Source organism: Carcharhinus amblyrhynchos, chromosome 6 (assembly GCF_965287045.1).
Source record: "Carcharhinus amblyrhynchos chromosome 6, sCarAmb.v2.hapA, whole genome shotgun sequence".
NCBI classification, from domain to species: domain Eukaryota; kingdom Metazoa; phylum Chordata; class Chondrichthyes; order Carcharhiniformes; family Carcharhinidae; genus Carcharhinus; species Carcharhinus amblyrhynchos.
In genome coordinates this window covers 94,373,094-94,393,715 of record NC_137329.1, presented here as the reverse complement: position 1 = coordinate 94,393,715, position 20,622 = coordinate 94,373,094, and the positions used below count along the sequence as shown (strand labels likewise).

Genomic DNA, 20,622 nt, shown 5'->3' with positions numbered 1-20,622 from the left:
CAGGAGAAGCTATACAAATTAAAGAATACAATTCACTGAAGGTGGTAGTGGAAGTTCAGAGAGTAGCTAAAAAGGTATATGTGATCATGAGCTTTATAAATAGGCAAATAGAGTACAAGAGTTAGGAGCTTATGGTGATCCTTCATAAAACACTAGTTTGACCTTAACTGGAGTATTGCATATCATTCTGGAGGCCACGTTATAGAAAGGATTTGAATGTTGTCGCGAGGGTGCAGGAAAGATTTCCAGGACTGGTTCTGGGCTTAAGCACTTCAGTTACAAGATTAGACTGAAGTAGCTAGGATTTTTCTGTTTAGAAAAGAGAATGAACCAGAGCAGATTTAATAGAGATGCTCAAAATCATGAGAGGTCTGGACATAGTTGATAAGGATACCTGTTCCCATTTCTAGAGGTATGAGAACCAGTGGACACGGATTTAAGGTGATTGGCAAAAAAAACCCAAAGGCAGCCACAGCGAGTATTCAGGATCTGGAATGCACTGCCTGAAAGGATGATGGAGGTAGATACAATTGTGGCTTTCAATGGGGAATTGGATACACAAGAACACAAGAAATAGAAGCAGGAACATGCCACCAGGCCCTTCAAGCCTGGCCTGCCATTCAGTATGATCATGGCTGATCGATGCCAGCCTCAATTCCTTTTCTGTGCCATTTCCCCATACTCGTCTATCTGTCAAATATTTATCTACCTCCACTTTAAATGCTTCTAATGATCCAGTCTCCAGCACCTTTTGGGACAGAGAATTCCAAAGATTCACCACCTTTTATGAGAGATTTCTATCCACCTCAGCTTTACCTTTATCCTGTAGCTATGTCCCTTTGTTTGAGACTCTCCCCATCTACCCCCTCTCATCCCAGGAATTAGCTTGGTGAATCTCCTTTGGACTGTTCCAGTGTTACTATATCCTTTTTTAGGTAAGGGAAGCAAAATTATACACAGTATTCTAAGTGGGATGAAGCCTCACCAACACCCTGTACAATTGTAACAAAACTTCTGTTTTTAAACTCGAATTCCTTTTCAATAAAGGCCAAAATGCCATTTGCTTTTTACTAATTGTTGGAGCTGTCTGTGAACTTTTTTGTGACTTGTGCACTAGAACACTCAGATCCCTCTGTACTTTACTTACCTGCAGTGTCTCTCCATTCAAATAATCTGTCTTTTGATTCCTCCTACCAAAGGACATGATCTCAGACTTCCCCATATTAAACTCCGTTTGTGAAGTTTTCACCCAGTCACCCAATCTATCTATATCCTGTTGCAGAATTACTATATCCTCATCACATCATGCCCTTCCACCTATCTTGGCATCATCAGCAAATTTGGATACGTTACATTCTATTCCTTTTTCCAGGCCATTATTGTGGACAATTGCAGTCAAAAACTGATCCCTGCAGTACTTCACTAGTTACATCTTTCCATCCTGGAAATGACTCATTTATTCCAACTCTGTTTCATACGTGTCAGCTAGTTTTCAATCCCTACTAACACACCACCTCCAATTCCACGGGGTTTTTACTTCATATACCAGCCTCTTTTGTGTCACCTTGTCAAATGCCATTTGGAAATCTAAATACTCTACGTCTGCAGGTTCCCCATTACCTACTCTCCCCATTGCACCTCAGAGAATTCGAGCAAATTTGTCAAACGTGATTTACCTTTCACAAACCATGTTGACTAAGTTTGATTATATTTAGGCTTTCCTAAATGATTATTTATTTCCTTATTGATTATTGATTCCAACGACTTGTTAAAATTAGATGTTAAACTAACTGGCCTACAATTCGCTGCGTTCTGCCTTTCTGTCTTTTTGAATAAAGGCATAACATTGACTATTTTTCAATCTTTTAGAATTAGCGAGTTATAAAAAATTTCAAACAATGGGTTATCTATCTCTGCAGCCACTTCCATTAATACCCTAACGTGCAGTTCATTGGGTACTGGCAACTTGTCCATTTTTAAGCCCTTAAGTTTCTCTAATGCTCTATCACTTATTACTGGGATTTTTCTAAGTTCACCCATGTGATTTGAAATCAGCCCATCTGTTACCTTAGTGATATTTGCAATGCCTTCCACAGTGAAAACTGATGCAAAAAATTTAGTTAGCATAGCTGCCATTTCTTTGTTTGATATCAATTCACCTGCCTCATTCAGTCAAGTCCCCCATTCACCCACTTCCTATTTATGTATCCATAGAAACTGTTACTGTTTTACAGTGTTATTGTGCTGCATGCAAGTTTTTTTCTCAAAATTCATCATGCCCCTTCTAATGAGGTTTGCAGTCTTTTGCTGCTGGATCCTAAAAGCTTCTCAGTTGTCTGGTCTACCACTCTCCCTTGCCACTTTGTATGTCCTGCTTTTCAATTTAACATTATCCTGGACCTCCTTTGTTAATCATGGATTTTGCCTCTCTTGCAAAATACCTCTTTTTGATTGGGTAAACTCCCGTTGAGCATTTTGGAATACCTGTTTGAGTATCTGCTGCTACTCATCTACTGACCTACTTAGCTTGTTTACCCAGTTCACCTTAGACAACTTCTCCCTCATACCATTATATTTGCCCTTCTTTATGTTGAAGTCACTGGTTATGGACCTCAAATTTTATCTGATTTCTATCATATTGTGACTACTACTCCCTAGGAGATTTTAACTACAAGATCCATTATTAATCCTTCTTCATAAATAAAACCAAATCCAAAATAGCCAGTTCTGGGTAGATTCCACAATGCACTGCTCCAAAATGCACTCCAGAAGTTTTTCTTCTCAGCCACTCTTAGAACATAAGAACTAGGAGCAGGAGTGGGCCATGTGGCACCTTGAGCCTGCTCCTTCATTCAGTAAGATCATGGCTGATCTTTTCGTGGACTCAGCTCTCGGGTCCACTTACCCGTCTGCTCACTGTAACCCTTAATTTCTTTACTGTTCAAGAATTAATCTATCCTTGCCTTAAAAACAGTCAATGAGGTAACCTCAACTGCTTCACTGGGCAAGGAATTCCACAGATTCTCAACCTTTTGTGTGGAGAAGTTCCTCCTCAACTCGGTCCTAAATTTGCTTCCCCTTATTTTGAGTCTATGCCCTATAGTTCTAATTTCACCTGCCAGTGGAAACAACTTCCTTGTTTCTATCTTATCTATTCCCTTCATAATTCTGTATGTTTTTATAACATCTCCCTTCATTCTCCTGAATTCCAATGAGTATGGCTCCAGTCTACTCAGCTTCTCCTTATAAGCCAAGCTTCTCAACTCCGGAATTAGCCTAGTGAATCTCCTCTGCACCCTCTTCAGTGCCAGTATATCCTTTCTCAAGTAAGGAGACCAAAACTGTACACGGTATTCCAGGTATGGCCTCACCAGCACCTTATACAGCTGCAACATAATCTTGCTGTTTTTAAACTCCATCCCTCTAGCAATGAAGGACAAAATTCCATTTGCCTTCTTAATTACCTGCTGCAAACCAACTCCTTGAGGTTCCTGCACAAGGACATCCAGGCCCCCCTGCACAGCAGTATGCTGCAATTTTTTACCATTTAAATAATAGTCCATTTTGCTGTTATTCTTGCTGGTTTGGTTTGCTCAATCAATATGCAGATTAAAATCTCCCATGATATTTGCAATTCCCTTCAAACATGCGTTGATAGTTCCCCATTTATGCACCTAAGTATAAATGAAAATAAATTTTCAGGGTTGCGAGGAAAGGCGGGCAAGTGTGACTAACTAAATTGGTCTTGCAAAGTGTTGGCACAGGGATGGAGCTGAATGGCTTTCTTCTGTGCTGTAACTATTCTATGAAAATGTTCATCTATTTTCTTGAAAACATTGAATTAATGCCTCATGCTTCAGTCACCCAGAGGCACCAAATCTACATGTATTCAAAGGGTTTCAGTTTATCAAAAAGGTTTTCTTTAGTGCCCTTCTACCTTGTGCTTTTAGCTTCAAAATGTTGAGTGTGGATCTTTGTCTGCTTTTGGCTTTGTCACAAAGATGCTAATGGTCTGTCAGGTAAGCCCTGAGATTAGGGAGATTTCAGCTGAGCATTATGTGCATTATATAGTTTTCTAATACATTTCAAAAAACTTAACTGAGAAGACTGCTTCCAGGTAAGCTGCTGTTATTAATTTAATATGTGTTCCTGATCAGATAGCTGTCCTTTTTATTTTCAGCTACTTTCGGAAAGGTAACTACTTTGGCATGGCATGCTTTGCCAATATGCCTGTGGAGAGTGAACTGGAACGAGGTGCTCGAATGAAGTCTGTTGGAATTCTCTCCCCATCGTATACGCTTCTATATCGATACATGCATTTTCTGGAGAATCAGGTCAGGTGAGGGCTCTTGTCTTAGTGGCCCTTAATATGTGGTGAATCATTTCATGAAAGTGGTGTAAACATTCACACGTCAAACCACATCTGCACTTTCAACAGTTGTCTTGTTAAACAAAGTGTTTACCACATTAGAAAGATTCACTCATTCTGTTTCTAATCAGCCTCGGGGACTGTGCTGAAGGTTGAATGTGCTTTCTAATATAATGGAAAACCCTAACAGATATTAATAGATTTGCTTCACAAGGAAACTTGCAACAATTCTCAGCTGACGTGCAGTTTTGATGGGCCCTTTCACAGTGACAGTTAGTGGTTTTTCCTCTTAGGTTTATCTTTCCTTTTTATTCCTCTGAGTATGCTGACTTAGTATTGAGACACTCTCTTATATTTTGGGATAGGTTTGTTTATCTTTCCTGTACCTTTTCACCAATGATTAACTTAACTGTTTCACCCAATTCTGAACAGGAATTCCAGAAATCTGTTTGTTGGCCCTTTAACCTGATTCTCAATCTTGATTTCTTTCTCCCCCCTTGCCCATTTTTACTTTTGTTCACCATTGCACTTCTTGCAGTTTTCAAGTCTGATGAAGTATATAAACCTAGAATGTTAGCTTGTCTTTTCTGTTTTTAGATGTTAACATCTCAGTTGTGTAAATGCATCAATTTCTGATTAGATTTCAAGTCTGTCTTTCGGTATATTCTTATAGATGTAGGCACCCTTCCAACAACTTGCCATACCTTATGTGATTGAACAATCATTGAATAGCATGCTGAAGCTCACTGAGGATATCACATTTAATCCTGCTTGTGCCTGAGATCCATGTAGACTCTTCCCAGCGGTGTTACAGAAAAACATTTGGAGCCTTAGTTCCCCCTGTGCTCCCAAACTAAAGATAACTTTTAATAAAGCAGAGATCAAACCTGGGACCTTCTTCAATGTTCATATCATGCAATTTTTAGATTTTATTGAATTAAGGGAACCACTGTCATTAGTTTGTGTAATCTAACATTGTTTTTTTACGTACTGTTTGTTAACACTTACTGAACTGGATTGTCATCTGTTTCTTTTGGCATTGTAATGCCACCAGGGCTTTCAAATTGAATTTGCTTAGTGTCAGACATTCAAGTAACTGTGAGATTTGTCGGTCTGTCTGTATTTTTGTATTCTTTATTTCTATGTATTCTGAATCAGAAAGAAGAAAAATATCTTTAATAAATAACTGTAGCATCTTATCACTGATCAACCCATACTTCAGTATTAGTGACTCTGTGGCCAGAACAAATAAAGGGTCCTGATGGCATTCTCTTCTACCCTCCATTTCTCTTTTGCTGCATTGAATCATTACTATTGATGCTGAATCTTAACAAATTAGCTGAACTTTGCATCTTGTGGTATGACTCTAGACAGTTAGGAAATGGAACGAAACTAAACGACAATTTCACAATTATACGTTGTTCATATCTCCACCTGATTTTATCAAGAGGCAAAATGATTTGGCCTTTTTGCTGCGATAATTCTGGTGGAATTACTTGGATATTGCCAGGCAGACAGTAACAAGAAGCTTCTAAAAGTTGCGTCTCAGAAAGGATGTTATAAAACTTCTCATCCTAATAAAATTCTAACAAATATGGGATGTCCAGGTTAGGTGGAAGTGTACTGTGTATCAGTTTTCATTATTGGAACATACAAAGTTTTAAGATACCCCCCCCACCAATTAGCAAATTAATTGAGGTTAGATTTTGAAATGACAGAATCCCTGAATAGCTCCGAATATATTGTATATTTTTACAGACATCAGCTTGAAATCCCTGGACATTATGCACAATTAGAAGCCTTTTATGAAGACAAGAAAGGTGTTTTACCTTCTGGGATGAACAAAGGAATTCCTACATCTCTTCAACCCCTTCACTGGTTGCCAGCTGTTAACAAGTACATGTATCCAGAGATGAAGGTAACAAAGAACACAGTTGTTTGAAATGTTTGGTATAGAAAAGGCAATATCAGATAATCCCTACAGTGCAGAAGGAGACCATACGGTCCATCAAGTCTGCACCGATAACAATTCCACTTACGCCCTATCCCCACATATTTATTTCACTAATCCCTCTAACCTATGCATCTCAGAACACTGAGGGGCAATTTAGCATGGCTAATGCATCTCACCCGCGCATTTTGGACTGGGAAGAAACTGGAGCACGGGAGGAAGCCCACGTAGACACAGGGAGAATGTGCAAACTTCACACAGACAGTGATCCAAGCTGGGAATTGAACCCAGGTCCCTGTGAGGCAGCAGTGCCAGCCACTGTGCTGTCCATTGGTTATATACGCCCTAAATATTAAGGTAGTATTTGTCTGTATGAACTGTCATGTGCTATGCCAAATTCTGAACTGTACTAATTTGGCCGAAGAATAGATTTGTAATCATTCGAAATTTGAGTTCTTCGTCAAATTAACTCCCTTTTTTTCTTAGTACATATGACTTTTGTATTAAATTCCTATTTTAGAAATTTCAATTTATAACGTATTATTGGAGATTTGCTTTTTCTAATTATATGTTTGAAGGAAGAACATTTTGAACGAGAGACTTGAGCAGGATATAATAATTCTAACCTTTGCACTGATTGGCAAAAGTAGTGCATAAGTTGCAACTTCACATAACCATCATTTTAAAAAATACATTCCAAAGATGTTTAATTTTGTATATGTAGCACTGCAACGTGCTACAAAATTTTTGAGAGTAGAGTTCATTTCTGCATAGAGTATATATGGAACACTTTGTGAAAACAAAATGTTCATTGTAAGTGACAACCTGTGTTTGTATAGTACCATTAATATAGAAAAATGTGCCAAGGCAAATCCAAAAAAAGCAAGTGGAGTGACCTTAGTAAGTTTGGTGGAAGAAATGAGTTTTAAGGAGAGCCTTAAAAGAGGCTGGAGAGGAAGTGAAGGAAATTCCAGTCATTAAGCCAGAAGGAACAGCAACATGAAAAACTACATTTAGAGGAGGTTATATTTGCAAATTTCCCAACAAATATTACCTTCCATTTTGCTTCCCTCCGCATTTAAATTCCATCAATTATGAAGAGCAGGCACTATTGCTTTGATGTGGCATGATGTCTGTTTTTCAGAATGGACAGAGTTCAGATATAAATGGTAGTCAGCATGAATGAAATTGCCTCTGCTTTCAGTTAACACAGAGTTCTGGATTATTCAACCTTTTTACATAGCATTGGTTCTGCCTGTGACGAGCTCATTTCACTTTCTTTGCCCCATATTCAATTGTACAAAACAAAGAAAATTACAGCACAGGAACAGGACCTGTGGCCCTCCAATCCTGCACTGACCATGCTGCCCATCTAAACTAAAATCCCTGAGTCTTCTGGGGACCATATCCCCTCTATTCCCATCCTATTCATGTATTTGTCAAGGTGCCCCTTAAAAGTCACTATCGTATCAGCTTCCACTACCTCCCCCAGCAGCGTGTTCCAGGCATCCACCACCCTCTCTGTAAAAATTTGCCTCGTACAACTTCTTTAAAACTTGCCCCTCGCACCTTAAGCCTGTGTCCAGTAGTAATTGACTCTTCCCCTCTGGGGGGAAAAGCTGTGACTATCCACTCTGTCCATGTCCGTTGGACCCTTAGAGGATGAGAAGGGGGACTTAGTGGTAGGGGATGGGGATATGGCTGAGGTCTTGAATAACTTTTTTGTTTCGGTCTTCACGGAGGAGGACGTGAATAATTTGCTGGGTGTTAGCGATGGAAAGGTGGTGGGACTGGAGGGTCTCGATGACATTACTGTTACTAGAGAGGCGGTGCTCGACAGACTGGAGGGGCTGATTGTGGACAAGTCCCCAGGACCGGATGGAATGCATCCGAGGGTTCTGAAAGAAATGGCGGAGGTGATAGTGGATGCCTTGGTGGTTATTTTCCAGACGTCGCTGGATTCCGGGGAAGTGCCGGAAGATTGGAAAACGGCTAATGTTACGCCGTTGTTTAAGAAGGGTGCCAGGCAAAAGGCAGGGAATTATAGGCCGGTTAGTTTAACGTCTGTTGTAGGTAAAATGTTAGAATCCGTCATCAAGGAGGAAATAGCGAGGCATCTTGAGGGGAATTGCTTGATAGAGCAGACGCAGCACGGTTTCGTTAAAGGGAAGTCGTGTCTGACAAATTTACTGGAGTTCTATGAGGATGTGTCTAGGGTGGTGGATAGAGGAGAGCTGGTGGATGTGGTCTTTCTTGATTTTCAGAAGGTGTTTGACAAGGTGCCTCACAAGAGGTTATTGCAGAAGGTCAGGGGACGTGGAGTTGGGGGTAGGGTGTTAGCGTGGTTAGAGGATTGGTTGTCAAATAGGAGACAGAGAGTGGGGGTCAATGGGTGCTATTCAGTTGGTGGTTGGTGACTAGTGGAGTGCCCCAGGGGTCGGTGCTGGGGCCTCAGCTATTTACCATTTATATAGATGATCTGGAGGAGGGAACCGAGTGTATGGTGTCGAAATTTGCTGATGACACCAAGATTGGTGGAACGGCAAATTGTGCGGAGGGTGTGGAGAGTCTACAGAAGGATCTAGATAGGCTGGGCGAATGGGCCAGGAACTGGCAAATGGAATTTAATGTTGGCAAGTGCGAGGTGGTCCACTTTGGTAGGAATAATGGTAGGAAGGATTATTACTTACGTGGCGAAAAACCGCAGCAGGCGACGGTGCAGAGGGACCTCGGGGTCCTTGTGCATGAGTTGCAAAAACCCAGCTTGCAGGTGCAGCAGGTGGTCAGGAAGGCGAATGGGATGCTGGCCTTCATAGCGAGGGGGATTGAATATAAAAGTAGGGAGGTCTTGCTGCGGCTGTATAGGGCATTGGTGAGGCCGCAACTGGAGTACTGTGTGCAGTTTTGGGCGCCGTACTTACGCAAGGATATTTTGGCCTTGGAGGGAATGCAGAGGAGGTTTACCAGGCTGATGCCGGAGTTGAGGGGGTTGAGCTATGAGGAGAGGCTGAATAAACTAGGCTTGTACTCGTTAGAGTTTAGACGAATGAGGGGAGATCTCATTGAGAGTATAAGATGATGAATGGGATGGATAGGATAGAGGTGGAGAGACTCTTCCTGCTCAGAAAGGACAGTAGGACTAGGGGGCACAGCCTCAAGATAAAGCGGGGGCGGTTTAGAACGGAGTTGAGGAAGAATTTCTTCACTCAAAGGGTGGTGAATCTCTGGAATTCTTTGCCCGTTGAAGTGGTGGAGGCTACCTCGCTAAATATTTTTAAGACGCGGGTTGATGGGTTTTTGATAAGAGAGGGGATTAAGGGTTATGGGGAGAGGGCGGGAATGTGGAACTGAGTCACGACAGATCAGCCATGATCTTATTGAATGGCGGAGCAGGCTCGAGAGGCTAGATGGCCCACTCCTGCTCCTATTTCTTATGTTCTTATAATCTCTTAGATTTCCATCAGGTCGCCCCTCAACCTCTGTCATTCCAGTGAGAACAAACCATGTATCTCCAACCTCTCCTCGTAGCTAATGCCATCCATATAATTTGTCTACCTTCCCAGGCACACTATTGTATGTCCAAGATCAACTCGTCCATGGAGAATATTTGCAGTAAACCAGACCTTGACGTGTAAGCCCAAATTCCTATTTAAAACATGCATGCTGATATGTCAGACAGTTTGAATTTGTCATAGTTTAAGAATTTGCTGCCAGAAGCTTTAATTAGCAAATTATACTATTGAACTATTGCTGAAATTCTTATCTTGGAAACAGATCACTCACCCTGCAGGATGCATGTCACAGTTCATCAAGTTTTTCGGGGAACAGATAATGGTTCTTTGGAAGTTTGCACTTTTAAGGAAGCGGATTTTGATTTTCTCACCCCCTCCGGTTGGAGTGGTCTGCTATAGAGGTGTGTGCTCTGAATGAATTCATTTTTAAACTTGGCTCACATTTTATGTTCCTTGTATTACTAAGCGAATAGCAGGTGAAGCACAGACTAGCCTACCACTTGTGACGGTAACTTGTAATAGCCCCATTGTCACCCAATTCAAGTTATTGACATGAGTCACTTCTCTTACTGCAATGTTTCTGCTGAAACTGCAAAGCAGAAACCTGGAAAACATGATGATGTGTTTAAGCACTGCTAACACTGTACATAACCACAACCGAGGTGAGTGATAAATTTTATTTTTGTTCGATATATTTCAAGATATGCAATATTGCAGGGAATCAACAATAGCTATTCCTTGTTCTTGGTAACACAGTGGCTAAACTTGAGTCGTGGTCATGCGTGAATACTTGGACATTTGTCCAATGGTGTGTTCTCATATCAGCACAACAAATATGCAGATATTGAAATTAGCTCCAATGTTTCTTTTCTGGCTGTTGGGTCTTTGCATTCCTGCTGGCTGCCCGAGACACTCTTATTATCCAAATGATTGACCCAGTGTTTTGGTGCCACCCTTTATGCACCACCTGTTTCCCATTCCAGTTGAACATCAGATCGAATTTTCTCATTCTGTGTCTTGTTTCTTCCCCCACCCTTTTCTATTCCAGTTTATTGTTGTTGCTGTCTGGCGAATGTTTCACTGCCTGGGATTGGAGGAGTTCCTGAATCCAAGCCTTACTTTTATATTAGTGTAGCAGACATAGAAACCCTGGAAACAGAGGTGTCTTATGTGGCCTGTAAGTATATTATATTTTCTAACATTGATCCCTAACAATCTGTACCCATCTTTGAAGAACTAATAGATAGCAATTTTTTGGCTGATTGTTCATTATGACATCTACTTTAGTCTTTGATTTCAGAATGTCATGTCTGTAAGACGTTTTTACAGTTTGACACAAGAAATAGAAGCAGGAGTAGGCCTCCATGCCCTTCAAGCTTGCTTTGCTATTCAATACGATCGAGGCTGATCTATGCTGGCCTTAGCTCTTTTTCTATGCCATTTCCCCATAGCCCTCTGTTGCTCAATCTATCAAATATTTATCCACCTCCACTTTAAATACTTCTAATGATCCTGCCTCCATTACCCTTTAGAACAGAAAATTCCAGAGGTTAGCCACCCCCGAGAAGAAATTTCTAAACATCTCAGTTTTAATGACCGACCTTTTATCTTGTGACTATGTCTCCTTGTTCAAGACTCTCCCGCTGGTGAAAACATCTACCCTGCCAAGCCCCATTAAGATCTTATGTTTGAATAAGGTTGCCCCTTATTCTTCTAAAATGCTAAGGATACAGAGCCAGATTATTTAGTGTCTCTTGATAGGACAACGCCCTCATCCCAGGAATTAGCCTGGTGAATCCCCTTTGGACTGTCTCCAATGTTACTAATCCTTTTTAGGTAAGGGAGCTAAAACTGTGTGCAGTATTCCAGGTGTTCCTCACCAATGCCCTGTATAATTGCAATAAAACCTCCCTATTTTTAAACTCCAACCCCTTATAATAACCCGGATCATTTTTATATTTAAATGCCGGTTGGATTTTTAGCCTGATTTTGAGCAGCGACTTACAAACTGCAATTCATGTTTTAAGGCACAACTGAAAAGATATTTGAGGAAAAGAAAGATTTGTATGATGTCTATGTCGATAATCAAAATGTAAAAACACACCGTGAGCATCTGCAGCAGCTACTTAAGATAAATAGTGCCGATAAGGACAAGTATCGCAAGCTGAATGACCAGAGGTAAGCAAAATCCCCTTTTTAGTCTTTCCTCCCTGTTACCCATTTTTCTCAAATTTTGGGATGCCTTGTGTAATTGTAGTACCTTATCCTACTGCAGTTGGGACATACACATTCCTGATTGGTATTGCTGGCTTGTTACTTCACTTGGTTTTATAATTCAGTCGGGCAATGGCATGTTTTTACCCTAAAGATACTTTTATTACTGTAAGTGGAATTGTGTATTCAATTTCACTTATTTCATATAATGTAATTATTCCCAACAGGCAAATGCTTCTTTATTCTCAGGAGGTGGGGGGAGACTGCAGCTCCAGTGAAGAAGACCTGTTCATTATGTAAGTAGCTGACAATGCACACTTGGAAGTGTGAGACCTGACTGTGTAAACAAAAAAGTCCTAACTTAATCACAAATAAATTCTAACATGGCACATTGGGCAATTTTATATGATGTCTAGTCTCAGTCCGTTTCAATTATTAATTGAAGTTGGCTTAAGGGGGAAAAAAATTATCACTTGATAGTATGTGAAATTAGATTCCAGAAGTGTGATGACTTATGAAAAATTAGACAACAGATTGAAGGGAATTTCTACTGATATACTCAATTGGGAATAATATATTAGATCAGGATTTGCTACTTATGTTCAAATTCAGAAGTTATTGCTGTTAATTCCAATTGTAGTGTGTGATGAAAGAATAAGTCCAAAACTAGGCAGGTTTACTCTTAAAACAGCTCAACAATGACAGACTCTTCTAGTTCCTTCCACACTCATTGTCCAGTGTGCCCATTTATACTCTTTTGGGTTAACCAAATAAACTGAATTAACAAAGTAAGGGACAAAATAATGGCAGCCCCTTAAAAGAAAATTGTATCAAAATGAACAGAATCGCAACAGAGACTTAAAATATCGAAACAAAACAAAACGTGATCAAAGCAGTCAGTAAAATACACCACTCCCTGCGGTGTCCAAGAGGGACAGAAACTGTGTCCATTACTAATTAATGTGTCCAACTATAGGTGAGGCAGAGCTTGTCACTGCCTTTAACAATGAATTGACTTGCAATATAATTATCAAACAACAGAGTTGCTGATAAACTGACAATTGCTGCGTAAGGTTGGAAGGTAAAATAAAAATGCACAAATCTTGGAGGGATGAGGAAGAAGCCTGTGGCTTTCCGGGGATTGATAGCTTTTCGGACTCACCATCTGTAATTCATCCCTGCTTTCCTAGTTGCTATTGTAGAAATGTGCTTAGTCTAGCCTGTGTCTTTAATTGTTCTCATCCAGACCTTGGAAAGGCTCGAATCAGAGCAAGTCTCTCACAACAAATTCAGCTGTAAACCATAATTTGTAAGCCATGCATTCCCTTAAGAATTTACTACTGCTTTGTGTTCTTGAAGCACTTTGACCAGTAAGTTGAATGATGTCAAATATTTTTTTCTTGCAGGTTTTTCATGGAACAGAACAATCGTATTTTCCAGATGTTGTTGGAAGTTTCAGCGTGCCAAGATAAAACGCTGACAGCTGACCATGTAAGGAGTATGGGACTGGATCCCCAAGGGGATCGTATCTTCCTGATGGACTTGCTTGAAGTTTATGGGATTGATGTGATGTTGGTTATTGATAATCCATGTTGCCCATGATCAAAGGACTGCGACTTGTGAACGGTTATATGAACTGGGCAGGACCAAGACAAGAGGAATGAATGGATGCATAGGGTTTAAAATAAATGAATAGAAACCAAGTGCACTTGTACCATGGCATGCCACAATTTCTTGAGTTGTGCCCAGGTCAGTTCAAGGGTCACTTGTTTTCCTGCCTCTTCAGTTATCTGTATATTTAAGGATTTTGGAGAATTAACTCAAGGGGAGAAATAGGACAGTTTCACTGGAAGAAACGCTAATTTGAAGGATTTTTTTTAATTTGTGTTTTTGATTTTTGCCTTCTGATGAAATTATTTTTGCTATTTGTGAATGTGTTGTATAACTAGTAGCTGTGAATTAGTACATACACATGCATGTATGCATTAATGTGAATACATTTCTAGTACATCAGAGACTCCATACTATTCCACTGTGAACTGTAGTGAACTTTCTGTGTATATTTTTCAGCAAAGACTGGATTCTACTTTTAGAGAGTCTTCAGTTTGATTTTCATGAGTCCCTCTCAAAAAAGCCCCACTTAATGTTTATTTGGCAATGGCACCTCCTCCTTCAAATTTTATTGATAATTTGGCCTTTGGATATTTTTCCTTGACCTGCCATATTGAAATTGTACCAACAAATGAAAAATTGTCCCACTGCAGAGCTTCTAATACATGACCTGTTGCTGATGCCTATGTGATGTTCCACATTGAGAACAAGTTTCACCACCTACTCCACATCCCATTCCAATGTGCTATTGGCAATTTGATTGGAACTTCAGTATTTCTGATGTAAGGAATAAAAAAAATTGCTAATCCAGAAAAGCACTCTCTGGTAACAGAAACATCAGCAAACTCACTATTGAACCCAAATTCAGCAATTGATTTACAGGTTTGACTCTTTTGCTGTATAAATTAGAAAAAATATTCCTCTTAATGCTACCTACAAGACAGTTGGAGGAAATAGGTTGCATTCTTTTTATCAAGCTTTAACATCTTATCTGATGGTTCCAAGATAAGTAGTGGTGCAGCTCTGCCCCAAGCTGCCCTTTTGACCTTGGTTTAGAGTTCTTCACAGCATTTATGCCACTTTTTAATATTCATTTGATGAGTAGAAAATTTAAGATTAAACAAAGCAGCACAAGAAAATCTAAATGGTACTTGGAAAGAAATGGTACAAAACAGAAAGGATAAGGAAAGTTTTGAAGGAAGACTGTTGGGTAACAAAAGAAAACAATAAAGGATGTTAGAATAGCTGGAAGGACATCACCTGGTGTTAAAATAAATAGAGATATGTAGAAATGGTGGAGGTACTAAGTATTTTATCTCTCTTCACATTGTTTTAGTAGGAATTAAAGGGTAAGAGAAGGAAGGATCAATCCATTGGAGGTGACAGCTGTAGAATAAGGAAGTGCAAAGAAAAATTTGTGAAACGCAATAATAAATCAAGTTATTATAGACCAGTCTCATTAACATGCTGGTAATTTTCAAAATCCAGAAATACAAATTAAAGTTATTTATCTAGGAGTATAATAGATGTGCTCAAATTGTCAAAAATTGAGGGGTTTTGGCGTAGTAAATCAGGGGAAAACTATTTTGCTGGTTGGTGAATATGTAGCTAGAGGGCACAAAATAAGATAATCAAAAGAGTGGAAGAAAGTTTTGGGACACTTTATAATGCAGAGCTTTAACTTAGAATCAAAAGGGAAATGGATAAATATTTGAAAAGACAAGGACATGGGACAAACAGTGCAGAAGCAATTTGAGTGGTTTCCTTCTATTCAGTAATATTTATATTTTATGTGGACGTTAAATAAGGACTACTTCCTGGTAACATTGGTTCCCTCAACCTTTGAAAACACCATTATAATCAAAATTACAGCTGAAAGGCTGTTCAGTTTAAATTAAGTATCTACTTTATCATCACTTGTAAATTCTTAATTCACTTCTCTTCAAATGATAGTGCATGATCTATAACATGGAATACTACATCACAACTAGTTATTTCTTGACACTATTGGAGATTTATTTTTGCCATTCGAGTGTTGACTTTGAGTTTAAGCCCCCTTAATACCAATGTGCCAGCCTGTCAGAACAGATTGCTCTTTCACTATTTATTCTTTCAAAACCTTTTTGGCATTTTGAAAACATCTCTAATCCAAACAGGGGATATTTTCACTTTTTCATTCCATTGAAAATGTCCCAATTTTTCAGGCATGCTTATATATAATCTCATTTATTCATACAATTTTAGAGAATCTTTGCTATACCTTGCCAGAGTTCTAATATTTTAATTGGAGTGTAGAACTCCAGCTTTAGCCTAATGAATGGTTTGTGGAAACCAGACATCCTCCTTGTGTATATCGTCAATGCTGCTATATTTAAAATGCAGCTTGGCATTCTTTTAGTGATATTGTTCTATATGCACTACCACAATAAGCAATAGGTTATTTATTTATTTATTAATTCATAGGATATGGGCGTTGCTATCTAAGCCAGCATTTATTGCCCATCCCTAATTGATCTTGAACTCAGTGGCTTGCTGGGTCAATGCAGAGGAGCATTTAACAGTCAACCACACTGCTGTGGACCTGAAGTCACATGTAGATCAGACCAGGTATGGACAGCAGATTTTTTCCCCCAAAAGGACATGAGTGAACCAGATGGGTTTTTATGACAAATCAACAATGAGTTCATGATCATTGTTAGACTTAATTCCAATTGATTGAAACCATCAAAATGGCGGAATTCAATCCAGAGTCCAGTGACAATACCACTAACCCACCTGGGTCTCTGATTTATTGGCCAGGAGCTAGGTAATAGGTATAATTTTGACTTTGTTTTTAAGTGAAAGACTAATAAGGTTGATGGAATTCATGGCAAGTTAAGTAGATTCGTGGAAAATTAGCAGCAAAAGTAATTATTGACAAATTAAAAAGTGTTTTGGAAGAGGGTAATCACCATTAATTCCATGAGCCTTATTAGTTGACATTATCTGCAATGCATGGAAGAGGGTACTGTGGTAATTAAATTTCCTAGTGGCACAAAGAAAATATGATCAGGTGACTTATGTAAGCGAATTAAACAAATGAAGTAACTGAGATAATGAATGTTATTGATTTTAATGTTGTGCATTGGAAAATGTCTATTCAGTAAATGTCCATTAGCGAAGATGCGAGCGGTTATTGACTTTGAGTCAATTAGCTAATCAATATCAAACTCATCATTAAAGCTCTTAAGTGCAGGAGAACTCACAAGGACATTTGGATAACTTGTGAAGATCATACCTAAAATATTGCCAGATTCTGTATCTGATTTTCTAGGAATTGGCCATCTTTGTTAGTTTACTAGGGATATTTCAATTTTTGAAGCTTCAGTCTATATACGTTGAACTGCCACACATTGCTGAGGTTCTAAATTTTAAGTCTAGAATTTTATATGAAATGATTGTTAATATTTTACCACAGGTGCTGTAGTATGGAGTGTCTAGTGCAATTTCTCATGAATCTTTTGAAGGCAAAACTTTTTTTTGTTTCAAATTTAGATTCCAGAAATGGTATTATCCAATAATTTCAAGTGTTTAAAAAGTGAAAATTTGCTTCAGGTGTTGTGTGACCAAGAATATGTTCTATTTTTGAAGCTGTGAGAATCAATGCCCAATAGGTTAACAGTCCATTCCATATAGATCTGTTCTAATGATGAGTTGCAGTCAAAACATTCCTATCTGGAACAGTAATGGGTGATGTCGGGTACTTTTAATACTGGTTTGATGTGGATAGTACATTGCATTTACTTGTGTTATGCTTTGCCTACCGTGCAGTTGGGGTCTATTGTGTAGCTAACCCAAGTGATCATTTTTATTTAGTTACATTCATAGTCAACCTGTTGCTCTGTGTGTATGTGTGTATTGCAGTGCTAATTTTCAGTAAGTTCAGTTACCCTGTTTGTGTGTGCACACACTTGCCTGCTGGCCTAGAATTGACACTGGATAAGCTTCCCTACCTATGCCTCCTAGTCAAGGTAGAATGGATTTTTCCTTAGCCATGTTGTTAAATTAATATTGGGAATTATTGCATGGTTTTCCTCCAGGTGCTCCGGCTTCCTCCTTCAGTCTAAAGGTGTGTAGGTTAGGTGGAATTAACCGTGGTAAATGCATGGGATTACATGGATATGGTGGGGGAAAGAACCTGTCATGTACTCTCCCAGACAGTCGGTGCCAACTTGATGGGTCAAATGGCCTCTTCTGCACTGTAGGACTGCTATGAATTATAATTGAGCTTTGCGCATACAAGAGCTGTATCTACCCATCTATGTTTTTACTGTTACCATAACACAAATCATCTATACGGCAATCTGTTTGAGCAAAAGCATGTTCTTATTGGGTTTTGCCTGTATTTAAGTTTGCTTTTAAAAACAGCTTTGATAGTTGGCAATGTCACCTAATGCTACTAACATCAGTAGCATTTCCCGGCAGTCAAGCATTTGCTTACATTCCTTTGCTTTCAACTCATTAGTATTTAATGTTTAAAGGGTTCAGTTAAACCGCAATAACTGACTTGCTTTAAAATGAACAATGAATAGTCTAACTGATTAGAAGTAGGGGTGAGAGTACAATTAGACTAAATTATTCCAATCATAGAATTTATAGTCTGCACTGGAATAAATGCATAATATCCAAACCAACACTGTATGTCAGAGTATGAGGTATTGTAACCATTGTAGTTTTTTTGTTTTGTGTTCCTGGTCTCTCTCTCTCCTATAAGTTTAAAAATACTCAACAACATTGCATGGGAATAAGGTAGATGGCAAAAACATGACTCCACAATCTGACCACAGCATTTGTGTTCATTCTGCTTTCATTTTAAACCACCGTAACTTTGACTTTTGTGACAACAGGTCTTTGTTTTATGGCTATAAGCTGTATCCTTTGGTTAGCCTGTACATGTAAAATGCCTACTTTGAAAGTATTTAGAAGTGCTTTTCCGTTCAATTATGCTGGTATGATACATTTTACTTGAATGAATGTGTTCAGCCCTAGTGAATCCACAGAAGTGCTGAATCAATCTTAGAAACTTCAGCTTTCAAAAACATTTCAATTAAAACAGTGGCATTGTGATTAGCACAGTTGCCCCATAGCACCAGGGACCCGGGTTCAATTCCAGCCTTGGGTGACTGTCTGTGTGGAGTTTGCACGTTTTCTTGGTGTCTTTCCATGGTCCAAAGCTGTGCAGTTTAGGTGGATTGGTCATGCTAAATTGTCCCTCAGTGTCCAAGGATATGTATGTTGGGGGGATTAGTTGGATAAATGTGAGGAGCTACAGCGATAGGGCAGGGGGTGGGCCTAGGAAAGATGCTCTTTCAGAGAGTGGGTGAAAACCTGATGGGCCAAATGGCCTCCTTTTTCATTGTAGAGATTCTATAAAGTGATATTGCAACCAGTTATTTCCAAACACGGAAAGGTACACTATATACTATCAATATTCATATCTAATTCTTAAACCTTTTTATGCCTTTATTACCACGTGACATTAAAAAAATGGTTCAATAGGATGCTTTAGATCCAGAAAGCGGAATCCAGTAAATAGTTTTGTGACTTTTTGTAAAGTGCATTTCTGTCCACGACAAATACACTTGGATAAAACCCACTAGCATTCAGAATATGTGTTTTGTTCTGTGCTGGCACCTTGTAGTTGCTGTTCCTCCTTCACTGTAGAAGCTGAAAACCTTCAGCTGATGTCCTGTGGAGGAAGGACGGTAAGTGACTTTGTCTTAGGATATTGATTAGGTTTGTAATGGCAGACATTTGATCCATCTAACTATGTCAACGGGGATAGGAAAAGATGACACTGGTGATTTTTTTTAACGTATTAGGAAGATACCTGAATGATCTTATTTCACTGCCTTCACTTTTTTGACACACTCTTGACAGCTTCACAACAAAAAATATTAATGGCCATAACCTGCTTACAGTTTTTGAAATGTTGGTAACCCATTAAGGTGCGGCAGTATTAGTTCATGTTGACTTTAATCAAAGTACAAATGAAACTTGGTAAAAAGGAGGGTCAGGGAGAAATTTATACTGTCCCCCTACCAATAGTCTGTTATGGTACTTGGTAGAAACCAAGCCCTGAATTTGATCGTGTTATATGCTCTGTTTGCAGGACTTTTGTTAACTTGCTTAAGATTCTGAAATCGGGGTTCTATCTAATTGTTATGCCTGGGGTTAAGAAATACTTTTGTTGCAGAGAGAGCCTTAAAAAAAATGTTTTGTGAGGCGCTGTGAAACGTACCTGTATTTTGCTGATAGGGTTAGAAGAACATAGAATGGAAAATTTGGATTTTTTAAAAAAAACTGCTGTTGAGATTACTAAAAGGGACTTGATTTTTTTTTAAATAAAAGGTATATGTGAAGAGATGTAAATTTCTCACTGTCTTCTGTGGATAATTTTGTACTCTGTAAATCTGGATAGATGATGTGCCTAATATATTTTCTAATTAAAAGTTATCTGCAGCAAATCTTGTGTTTTTGTATGAGCTATGATCTATTCCTGACATGCTGTTCATCTTTGAGCCAAATTATGCACCCAAAGCAACCCAAGTTGGCTTGCTAACGTCGCAGCTGTTGCACCTATAGCGTTGTATTCAAATTTACTGCAGCTTGATCCCATTTAATATAAATACATTTAATCTACATTAGGAACATGTGGTGAGGATAAGTGGAATAACTGGTTGGTGCTTGGGAATCTTGTTCCTGGATTCAATATAATCAAGCCATGCTGGTCAATAAGAATTCATGTGGATGCCCTACACAACGACAGGGCTTAACTCACTTGAGCAGTCAAGGAGATGAAGGAAACTATTAAGATAATGACCTCCATATTCATTCTGGAAATCTGTGCTCACTTCACCATTACTGAACCAGTAGAATACTATTGGTGAAGATTCACATATACTCCCGCTATTTAATATTTTCTC

At 39.0% G+C, this 20,622-nt stretch overlaps 1 protein-coding gene across 1 annotated transcript in view; it reads left to right on the top strand.

The window, feature by feature from the left end:
* dennd11 (DENN domain containing 11) overlaps positions 1–20,154 on the top strand; it is a 36,618-nt gene extending 16,464 nt beyond the window's left edge. The window contains exons 3-9 of the mRNA XM_080190995.1: positions 4,181–4,339; positions 6,128–6,287; positions 10,095–10,233; positions 10,881–11,009; positions 11,860–12,010; positions 12,274–12,342; positions 13,453–20,154. Of these exons, the coding sequence (XP_080047121.1) occupies positions 4,181–4,339; positions 6,128–6,287; positions 10,095–10,233; positions 10,881–11,009; positions 11,860–12,010; positions 12,274–12,342; positions 13,453–13,648 (1,003 nt within the window). The 3' untranslated portion in view covers positions 13,649–20,154. The remainder of the gene's footprint in view (positions 1–4,180; positions 4,340–6,127; positions 6,288–10,094; positions 10,234–10,880; positions 11,010–11,859; positions 12,011–12,273; positions 12,343–13,452) is intronic.
* Positions 20,155–20,622: the final 468 nt, after the last annotated feature.